General features: G+C 42.6%; 1 protein-coding gene across 1 annotated transcript in view; it reads right to left on the bottom strand.

The window, feature by feature from the left end:
* Positions 1 to 339: 339 nt before the first annotated feature.
* LOC311231256 (EF-hand and coiled-coil domain-containing protein 1) overlaps positions 340 to 11,780 on the bottom strand; it is a 20,516-nt gene continuing 9,075 nt past the window's right edge. The window contains exons 4-9 of the mRNA XM_084317807.1: positions 8,477 to 8,556; positions 7,190 to 7,355; positions 6,504 to 6,648; positions 5,597 to 5,698; positions 4,644 to 4,713; positions 340 to 986 (exon numbers count right to left, since the gene is read on the bottom strand). Of these exons, the coding sequence (XP_084173933.1) occupies positions 802 to 986; positions 4,644 to 4,713; positions 5,597 to 5,698; positions 6,504 to 6,648; positions 7,190 to 7,355; positions 8,477 to 8,556 (748 nt within the window). The 3' untranslated portion in view covers positions 340 to 801. The remainder of the gene's footprint in view (positions 987 to 4,643; positions 4,714 to 5,596; positions 5,699 to 6,503; positions 6,649 to 7,189; positions 7,356 to 8,476; positions 8,557 to 11,780) is intronic.

The following is an 11,780-nucleotide window of genomic DNA, read 5'->3' as shown; positions in this document are numbered from 1 at the left end:
TGATCACCAAAAGCCCCCAAAAAGCATAAAAAGGGGGCCCCCCCGCCCGAAAACGGCCCTTAAAAATGGGGGCTTGCGCGCTACGCGCGCTCGGTTAAAACACACACAGGTATAGTGCCCTTTTCAGCCTTTGAGCACCTGCCCCTCTAAAGTCATGTGCATGTCCCTGAGAGGGAGCCTTATATATATATATATATATATATATATATATATATATATATATATATATATATATATATATATATATATATATATATATATATAATATTTACAGAGGATGGCCAGATAATGTTGATATTTAAAAATTTTAAAACATAATACATGATCATGTGATTTATTTTGTGTGGTGTGTTACAAGTACAACAATACATTTCCAAATGTTCTAAATAAATAACAATTTGAAATTGAGAAGTTGAGGGCTTATTTTTTTTTATAATAAACAATAAAAAAATACAGGTAAAAAAAAGGTACCGTTGGGTAGGTAGGTACCGATACCGAATTCCAGAAACTGGTACTGGTACCGGTATCGGTTCAAAAGTGAACGGTACCCCACCCTAGTAGTTAATCATTATTTTGTTCAAGTAAAGTGTTCCCAAAACACCACATCAATAGAATTAAATAGATAACAGTTAGATATAATTAAGTAAATAAAATGAATCTTTAAATACATAAAATAGATTTTAAGTATCTGTGAAACAAACACAGTGATTTGTATGTGCAGTACACAGTTTACTGGTCGGTATAGTAAGTGCCATGCTAACAGCTGAATAGATGTGGGGGGGGGGGGGGGGGGCTGGTCCGTTAACAGGAGATGACGAGGGGGTTGCTGGTGGAGCTCTGGCGGCCTGAAGAGGCGGCCGTTGATATCTCTCCCCTGTCTCTCCCCCCATCTCTCCTTCCTCCATCGTTGATTCCATCTCGCAGCAGCTCATTGGACGACAGCTGGACACAGAGTGCATCAGCCACCTGCAGCACCTGGGAGGGACCTGGAGACATATTAACCAATCAGGTCTCAATTTCTCTGACTCAGACTTTATATACATATTTTAATTTCCTGAATTTACCCAATGAATGAATGAATGAATGAATGAATGAATGAATGAATGAATGAATGAATGAATGAATGAATGAATGAATGAATGAATGAATGAATGAATGAATGAATGAATTTATTTAACAGATTGCAGAATGGGTACAATACAGTACGGCTCAATACACACAATTGTTAAGGGGATGCAGACCAGAGAAAGACGTTTGTCTTGTTTACATCAGGGTCCCCCATGGGGATCAATAAAGGAGTATCTTATCTTATATATATATATATATATATATATATATATATATATATATATATGATTGATCATTTTATTTGCATGTCATGCACACAAAGTGCCCAACTCATGGGTTTATAAGACACCAAAAATACTGTTGCAGTGTTCCATTATTACAATACACATTACATTTCATTATCTTGAAATCTTCATTTAATTTGTTCTTAATTGCTTGCCTGGATAAATAAAGGTTAAATAAATAAAAATCTAAATACAGATTACAGCTTAAACAAAGTATTCTGTCTTCTCTCCCAAACTTGGCAAATAAAATCTGCTACAAAAAAGGTTCCCTTCCTGAAGCACAACTCATGTTCATATTAATCCAGCTCAAGAAAATCAACATTTTACTAAATAGTACATCCTTTCACAACCTTTTAAACCAGACAGTAAAACAAAAAATGAACCTCATTCTCAGGTTCACCTAGCTCACACACCAAACAAAGCTGGACGCAGCTTTATGTATAGTACATACATTTAAAAAAAAATGTAGTCTTCTATTTTGTATACGATCACTGACTGTATACATTTACTTTCACTTTTACATTTAGTCATTTAGCTGACGCTTTTATCCAACGTTCTGTACAACCAGTCAGCATGAAGGGCACAACTCTGGCAGCTGAGGGTACAGGTAAGTACGATTTTTCGTATAGTAGTCAGTCAATGAACTTTATTGCATACTACTGCCTGGAGGTCAAATCTGTCAAACCATTGCCTCTACATGTTTCTCTTCTCCTATTTTTGGAAATAAGCCCTGGGCCTTGACATTTCTTAAATTCTTGTTAAATATACTTTGTACAAAGCTGATGACTGACTTCATTAATTTAACTAAGGGACCATTTACTGAGCATGAATGGACTTGTTCAGCAACATCCTGCTACACACATACGCACACATTTATATATATATATATATATATTAGCCTTTCCTCTCATCCCCCAGGTTAGTCGTTATGCCAATTACCCCATGGTCGTTGCGCAGCCCTACTGTCGGTCTGGGGAGGGTGTAGACTACCACACGCTGCCCTCCTGTCGGTCTGTGGTCTGGAGAGGGTGTAGACTACCACACGCTGCCCTCCTGTCGGTCTGTGGTCTGGGGAGGGTGTAGACTACCACACGCTGCCCTCCTCTCGGTCTGGGGTCTGGGGAGGGTGTAGACTACCACACGCTGCCCTCCTGTCAGTCCGGGTCTGTAGACTACCACACACTGCCCTCCTGTCAGTCCGGGGTCTGTAGACTACCACAAGCTGCCCTACTGTCTGATTGATTGGTCGATTGAAAATTTTATTAACAGATTGCAGAATGGGTACAGTACAGTACGGCTCAATACACACAATTGTTAAGGGGATGCAGACCAGAGAAATACTTTCATCTTGTTTACATCAGGGTCCCCCATTTTCAATTCATCATAACATACATGACATACATGACATATAGACAGTACTGCTACATCTATACATTTATGACATACCAGATTTACAAATTTACAAAGATGTCAGTCTGGGGTCTGTAGCCTACCACACGCTGCCCTCCTGTCGGTCTGGGGTCTGGGGAGGGTGTAGACTACCACACGCTGCCCTCCTGTCGGTCTGTGGTCTGGAGAGGGTGTAGACTACCACACGCTGCCCTCCTGTCGGTCTGTGGTCTGGGGAGGGTGTAGACTACCACACGCTGCCCTCCTCTCGGTCTGGGGTCTGGGGAGGGTGTAGACTACCACACGCTGCCCTCCTGTCAGTCCGGGTCTGTAGACTACCACACACTGCCCTCCTGTCAGTCCGGGGTCTGTAGACTACCACAAGCTGCCCTACTGTCTGATTGATTGGTCGATTGAAAATTTTATTAACAGATTGCAGAATGGGTACAGTACAGTACGGCTCAATACACACAATTGTTAAGGGGATGCAGACCAGAGAAATACTTTCATCTTGTTTACATCAGGGTCCCCCATTTTCAATTCATCATAACATACATGACATACATGACATATAGACAGTACTGCTACATCTATACATTTATGACATACCAGATTTACAAATTTACAAAGATGTCAGTCTGGGGTCTGTAGCCTACCACACGCTGCCCTCCTGTCGGTCTGGGGTCTGGGGAGGGTGTAGACTACCACACGCTGCCCTCCTGTCGGTCTGGGGTCTGGGGAGGGTGTAGACTACCACACGCTGCCCTCCTGTCGGTCTGGGGTCTGGGGAGGGTGTAGACTACCACACGCTGCCCTACTGTCGGTCTGGGGAGGGTGTAGACTACCACATGCTGCCATCCTGTCGGTCTGTGGTCTGGGGAGGGTGTAGACTACCACACACTGCCCTACTGTCGGTCTGTGGAGGTTGTAGACTATCACACGCTGCCCTACTGTCAGTCTGGGGTCTGTAGACTACCACGCGCTGCCCTACTGTCGGTCTGGGGATGGTGTAGACTACCACACGCTGCCCTACTGTCGGTCTGTGGTCTGGGGAGGGTGTAGACTACCACACACTGCCCTACTGTCGGTATGGGGAGGGTGTAGACTACCACACACTGCCCTCCTGTCGGTCTGTGGTCTGGGGAGGGTGTAGACTACCACACACTGCCCTACTGTCGGTCTGTGGTCTGGGGAGGGTGTAGACTACCACACGCTGCCCTCCTGTCGGTCTGGGGTCTGGGGAGGGTGTAGACTACCACACGCTGCCCTACTCCTTGCTGAACAGTAGCTGTTGCAACGACCAGGACTCGTACCTCCACTGGCTTCCCAGCCGCAAACACTGACAGTTGTGTTGGTAGGTAGGGACGACTGACCAAGCCGGAGGTACCGCTGCCGGGAATTTTACCCGGATCTCTGCGGTGGTATAGGCGAGTGCCTCAACCCTACCCAGCCGCACCACACACACACATTTACAGTACACAAAACTGTTCTACACACATTCACACCCTGGAGCTGCCCAGTACAACTCTACTGGTGCCTTGCTCAGGGGCACATCGGCACAATCAGGACTATAAGGCTACGTTCACACTGCAGGGGAAAGTGGCCCAAATCAGATTTTCTTGGTCATATGTGACTCTCAGTTCTGTTTTTCTCATAACAGTGTGGACAGGATACAAATCACATGGAATCTGATCTTTCCTATTCAGATTTGGGCCACTTTCATAATTCATCTAGACAGAGTGTCCAACAGAATCTTACCATGTCCACTCCTAGTACACACATCTAGAGTGCCCAACAGAATCTTACCATGTCCACTCCTAGTACACACATCTAGAGTGTCCAACAGAATCTTACCATGTTCACTCCTAGTACACACATCTAGAGTGTCCAACAGAATCTTACCATGTCCACTCCTAGTACACACATCTAGAGTGTCCAACAGAATCTTCCCCAGGGCCCTCCGAGACACATTCTGGGAGAGAAAGTGGGAGAGAAAGAAAGAAAGAAAGAAAGAAAGAAAGAAAGAAAGAAAGAAAGAAAGAAAGAAAGAAAGAAAGAAAGAAAGAAAGAAAGAAAGAAAGAAAGAAAGAAAGAAAGAAAGAAAGAAAGAAAGAAAGAAAGAAACTGATCATTTAATAAAGAAAGAGACAGAGAGAGACAGCACAGGTACAGTATATAAACACTAGATGGCATCACAGAGCTGAAATTATCAAATGGGTTATGTTTAGCTCAACTGTGGGATACTTTACTATGCTCTGTGTGTGCGTGTGCGCGCGCGCGTGTGTGTGTGTGTAAATGGTAAATGGCTGCATTTATATAGCGCTTTTATCCAAAGCGCTTAACAATTTGTTCCTCACATTTGTATCCACTCACTCACACATTCACACACCGATGGCGGAGGCAACCATGCAAGGTGCCAACCTGCTCATCAGGAGCAATTAGGGGTTAAGTGTCTTGCTCAAGGACACATTGACACGCTGCCCGGGAGGAGCGGGAATCGAACCGGGAACCTCCGGATTGCCAGACGACTGCTCTACCTCCTGAGCCACTGTCGCTGTGTGTGTGTGTGTGTGTGTGTGTGTGTGTGTGTGTGTGTGTGTGTGTGTGTGTGTGTGTGTGTGTGTGTGTGTGTGTGTGTGTGTGTGTGTGTGTGTGTGTGTGTGTGTGTGTGTGTGTGTGTGTGTGTGTGTGTGTGTGTGTGTGTGTGTGTGTGTGTGTGTGTGTGTGTGTGTGTGTGTGTGTGTGTGTGTGTGTGTGTGTGTGTGTGTGTGTGTCAACAGTATGTCTCTCTGGGTGTGTCCCTGCTGGCTGTTGTGTGTCCCAGCTCACAGTGGGGCGTGTGGGGGCAGGTGTACCTTGTTGCGTAGCTGCAGCAGGAGACTGAGGGCGTCTGTGAGCTTCTCCTCCAGTAGAGACAGATCCACTCTCTCTGTCTGCAGCTCCGCCCCCTCACCCCTCTGTGACACACGGGACAGAAGGAACGCGGGAATTAATTGATTCATTCATAAATGTGAACATGAGTCAGGACAGTCCCCCACCACAGTCAGGACAGCCGAAACCCGCCCGATTTTCCGCCGTCAACTAAAAACACACTTCTTCAAACAATAGCTGAAAATAATCTGTCTTTTACTATTATCTACTATGTCTATACTACTATCATGTACTATGCTACTATACTTAATTACTTATAGTACTACCTATCATGCTAATATGTCTATACTACTATGCACTCAAGAGTGTAACACTCAGTTCAACACTGTTTGATGACCAATACCACTGACCCTTAGCTGCCAGAGATGTACACCTCCTGCTGACTTGTTGTTCACAATTGATAGAGCTTTGGATAAAATGATCGGCTAAATGACTAAATGTGAATGTAAAATGTACAATGAGTTTCAAAAATGTCTCTCTCAAATATCTCAAACACCACAAGGTTGACGCAAGTGACTCGAACGACTTTGGGATCAGCCTTCTGAAATATGTGGACTATCCCTTTAAAAGTGTACTCATGGAGACACAAGGTGCACTCACTCACTCACTCACTCACTCACTCACTCACTCACTCACTCACTCACTCACTCACTCACTCACTCACTCACTCACTCACTCACCTTCTCACTCACTCACTCACTCACTCACTCACTCACTCACTCACTCACTCACTCACTCACTCACTCACTCACTCACTCACTCACTCACTCACTCACTCACTCACTCACTCACTCACTCACTCACTCAATCAGTCACTCAGTCACTCCCCACCTTCTCCAGTTCACTGCCTCTGTCTTCCAGCTGGTTGTGTCCCTTGTGGCCCCTCCCTCTGCAGTCCTTGGAGGTCCTGGTGATGCTGTTGTCATGGAGATGGCCTTGGGAGAGAAGGAGGTGATGGATCGCAGGGTTCTGACACCTGGGGGAGGAGGGCAGGCACAGGTAGAAATATGAGTTTTGATTTGATTTGATTTGATTTTGATTTTGATTTTATTAAGGATCCCCATTAGCTGGTGCCATATCAACCAGCTAGTCTTCCTGGGGTATATATATATATATAGTACTAATCTATATATTATTTTATACCCAGTTTAATCACCTGTACATTGTATATTACTATTGCACTTTACATTTGCACTCTGGTTGGATGGCAAGCTTATTTTCTTTTATACGTGCTGTATAATGACAATACATTTGAATCTAATCTAATCTAATCTATGATAATCACCTGCTATTTGATTACAATCACCTGTTGTTTGCAACCAAGATATATATATATATATCGATCTTGCTTATGTGTATAAATACTATGAATATAATAATAATAATAATAATAATAATAATTGTATTTATTTGTGCTTTTCAAAACAAAGCTACAATGCGTTTTAACGGAACAGAAAATCACACAGCATTCCAGGTGGATACATGTTGTGGGAAACGTGACAGTTTTACTAACTAACCCTTTGGAGCAGCTGTGAAGTCGGCCAATAAGCTTCTTGGCCTCCATCAGGCAGCACTGCCCCTCCTCTCTCCTCCTCTCTTCTTTCCCCCTATCCTCGCTCTTCCCCCTCTCCTCCTCTTCCTCGTCGGAGGCAGCTCGCCCCTCCACCGCCCTCTGTAGACGCTCTGGAATGCAGATGACATCATCGTTAGTGCTGAAGTGGAAGCCGAGGAGTCGGGTCTACTGCCCCCCTGTGCATTTTAACGGCCATTTCCCCTGTTTCCCTGTGACATCACCACCGCTGCTGGCCGGAAGACCTTGTATCTTCAAAAGGGTCGACTTTTCAGGGGTTGAGAGAGAAGTAACCTGGTTTTAAGTAAACTAAGGAATGGGTTCCTGCAGGCTTGTGAAATGTGCTCACAGAGAACTTGACTGTGACCTTAGAGGCCCTGCAGCATGGAATGTTTGTTTACTTTCTTCCAACTCCCTGTAACCAACGGTAACCACTTTTGAAGGACAATGCCTAATTTCTGTGCAGCGGTAAGAGTAGGAAAAACACTGGCAAAAGCACGATATTACTCTTCCACTGTGACTCGTTTGCAATATCCAGTAATAACACACGAAATGAATATATTTTTTGTTGATATAGTTCTCATATATCCACAAAATATATCAGCTGATATACCCACTTTAATCACCTGTACATTGTATATTACTATTGCACTTTACTGTTACATTTGCACTCTGGTTGGATGGCAAACTTATTTTCGTTGTACTCACGTGACAGGAATATGTGTTCCGTTTAGATAATGAAATAGGACAATTCGGCTAATAGGTGTAAGAGGTGTTTAAACTCCATATAATAATAATATTAATAAAATATTTAATAGTATAAATAATAATAATAACTGTATTTGTATAGCACCTTTCATACAAGTGCCTCACAGCAGTAAAAATAGACATAATATTTGCATAAAATAGACAGAATAAAAGCAATGCAGACAATAAGAAAAAGGGTAAAATCATAGCAGACAATAATAATACTATTGATTGATAAGAAGAACCAAACCGACAATTAAGTCAAACCAATACACATAGTTTAAAACCTGACAGTCTTTATGCCGGTCGTGTACCTGTGTATCCCCTGGACTGCATGACCAGTTGAAACAGATGTGCTCCTTACTGCAGGTCAACCTAAAGCTGTCATAATTTGACGGATCTGGTTTTTCGGAGACAATGAATCAACTTGACCGGCCTCTCTGACCTCTCTCTGGCTCAGTGATTTGTAAGCTGAGCTGCTACTCACCTGTCTTAATGCAGGTGTCGTCTGCTCCCATTGGGTGGAGCAGTTCATGGGTGGGGTCAGCACTGCAGGTGCAGCAGGATCTGGGGGGGGGGTCAAAGGTCAGACATAGATCAAATACCATATGGCAACCAGCCAATACTGTAAACGCTGTGTGTGTGTGTGTGTGTGTGTGTGTGTGTGTGTGTGTGTGTGTGTGTGTGTGTGTGTGTGTGTGTGTGTGTGTGTGTGTGTGTGTGTGTGTGTGTGTGTGTGTGTGTGTGTGTGTGTGTGTGTGTGTGTGTGTGTGTTTGTTCATTTCATCAGTTCATTCATTCAGTTCATTCATTATCTTTTGCACAGCAGCAGCTGTTCTTCCTGGGATCCAATAACTTACATGGTGACGACACAAACATACACATTCACACTCATCACAGTATATTGACCAAACACATACAAACACATATATAAATAACATACCAATAAAACACTGCAATTAGACAAAGCAAAATAGACAGGCTCCGACTGAATCCATCATGATCTATAATAATAGATCAATATAATTTAACATACATCAATATAATTTAACATACATAACGTGTAACCTTACTCCCCAATGATGACGTCACGGCAAACATTCAAACACCTCAACAGAACATTCAAACGTTCAAATGTGTGTGTGTGTGTTTGTGTTTGTGTGTGCATGCACACACACACACACACACACACATTTGAACATTAAGTATGTGTGTGTGCGTGTTTGTGTTTGTGTGTGCATGCACACACACACACACATTTGAACATTAAGTATGTGTGTGTGCGTGTTTGTGTTTGTGTGTGCATACACACACACATACATACACACACACACACACATTTGAACATTTGTATGTGTGTGTGTGCGTGCTTGTGTTGTGAGTGCTCTATTGGAGGCCTGTAGCACATCAGCAGGTCTGGGCCTGTCCAATAAGGGCTGGTCTGGCTCCAGCCTGACAGCCAGCAGTAAAAGCCCTCACTTAATATATCACACCTGCTCTCCGGGTTGTCACCTCATTATAACACATACTGTACACAGCACTCTCAGCTGCGGGCCACGAGTGACGCTCCGCCTGCCAGTCATTCTGATGTCGGCTGAGTTGAAAGGGGAACTCGTTCAGGAATGAGGACAGTGTCAACTCGCCTTACTGGACTGGTCTTATTTTTATATTGAGTTCATTATTATTGTTTACACTGTATATTTTTCTCCTATTTTTATATTCAGAGTTAAGTATGTTGTTTACACTGTTTATTTTTTCTCATGTTTTTGTATTCAGATCTAATTGTAATTGCCTATATTTATGTCTTTCGATTATTACCCTGCCCATACCTGTACCTCCCCTCCCCCATGCTGCTATGACGCTTGGATTTCCCCAAGGGGATCGTTAAAGGAATATCTTATCTTATCTTACTTGACTAATTCACTTAATTTAATTGCAAACCTTTATTTCAACTCGTAAGACACTGATGTAAACAAGACAAACGTCTTTCTCTGGTCTGCATCCCCTTAACAATTGTGTGTATTGAGCCGTACTGTATTGTACCCATTCTGCAATCTGTTAAATAAAGTTTTCATTCATTCATTCATTCATTCATTCATTCATTCATTCATTCATTCATTCATTCATTCATTCATTCATTCATTCATTCATTCATTCATTCATTCATTCATTCATTATTCATTAATTCATTCATTCACACTGAGGTTACCCTCATATACAGCGATGACAAGCTTACAAAACTAAGACACAGTTTATCAGTAATTTCATACATATAGGCACAATGAATAAGAATAAACAATAAAAAATCAGCTAAGACAGTTACAAGTCGACACACGGTGGTCGGGGATCATACTTTTAAATGCAGAAGGAAGAACCTTCAGAGTCAGTTGGAGGGCATTCCATGTGTTGGAAGCATCAAAGGACATTTTTTGTTTCTCCTAGTTCAGTGCAAACTAGAGGAACTCTAAGAACCAACCAGTCATTTGAACATGTAGAATAGGTTCCAAGATTCCATTCCAACAGTGATGTGATGTAAGAGGGACGTTTACCTATGAGGGCTTTAAAAACAAACAAATACCAATGATGGTTATGCCTTTCAACCGGAGAAGACCATCCAACCAGGGACGTGCACAGGACTTTAGAGGGGCAGGTGCTCAAAGGCTGAAAAGGGCACTATAACTGTGTGTGTTTTAACCGAGCGCGCGTAGCGTGCAAGCCCAATTTTTAAGGGCCTTTTTCAGGTGGGGGGGGGGGGGCTTTTTATGCTTTTTGGGGGGTTTTGGTGATCAAATATTGAATATTGAACTATAATAATCAGTGCAGGAGCTCACTTATCCTTGAAAGACACTTTTATCACTGACTTAAAAGGCCCATACATCTCCATAAATGTTCAGGGGGGAGGGAATAAGTGCTTACCCTACAAACCCCAAGAAGTGCTGTATATTCTGTATTGTTTAATATAAATGCATTTTTTATTCCAATCCCGATTTGTATTTGAGATTCCCAAATCCCATCGGACTTGACTTCTTCGTGTCCCTCAATGAGTGTAATACCAGCATTCAACTGTATGCGCCACAGCGGTTTCTATCATCATCATCATCATCACCGCCCACGCTATGCATAAAACACACCCAGGCACTTTCCTCCTTATACACGCACATATAGGCTACATTCACACTGCAAGCCTTAGTGCTCAATTCTGATAAAAAAAAGTGTGTTTGGCTGTTGACATAATTTATAATGTGGCCAATATCAGATTCCAGTGTGAACTGGTCACTGAACAATAACGAAGATGAAAGTAAACATGGAGGACACTGAAGTCACAATTTATGTTTAAGTTGATGTGCAGTGGAGACCAGCTAATTATTGAGCAGATTGACACAGAGTGACTCCCACCAGCGCAGGACTGTTCAGACTGAGGTCGCATTAAAAAAGAAAAATCAGACCTGTATCGGATTTAGGACCACATAATTATGAAAGTGGCCCAAATCAGAATTGAAAAGATCAGATTCAATGTATTTTGTGCCATGAAAAAAACTGATCTGAGTCACATTATTTGCAAAACACCTCCATGCGCTTGCACACACACATGCACATGCACACACACAAATTAACATACACATATGCAAACTTGCTAAAGAGTATTTTGTTTTGTTACTAATACAAAGTTTCTATTTTGCAGAGGTGGAAAAAGTACAAAGATATCCTACTCAAGTAAAGATACTGTTACTTTGATCAAATTGGTGTAAAAATCTACTTAATACTAAGTAGAAAATCTACTCAGAGTAACT

This window comes from Notolepis coatsorum (genome assembly GCF_963971535.1).
Source record: "Notolepis coatsorum genome assembly, chromosome: 6".
Lineage (NCBI taxonomy): Eukaryota > Metazoa > Chordata > Actinopteri > Aulopiformes > Paralepididae > Notolepis > Notolepis coatsorum.
This window is presented reverse-complemented; position numbering and strand designations above follow the sequence as displayed.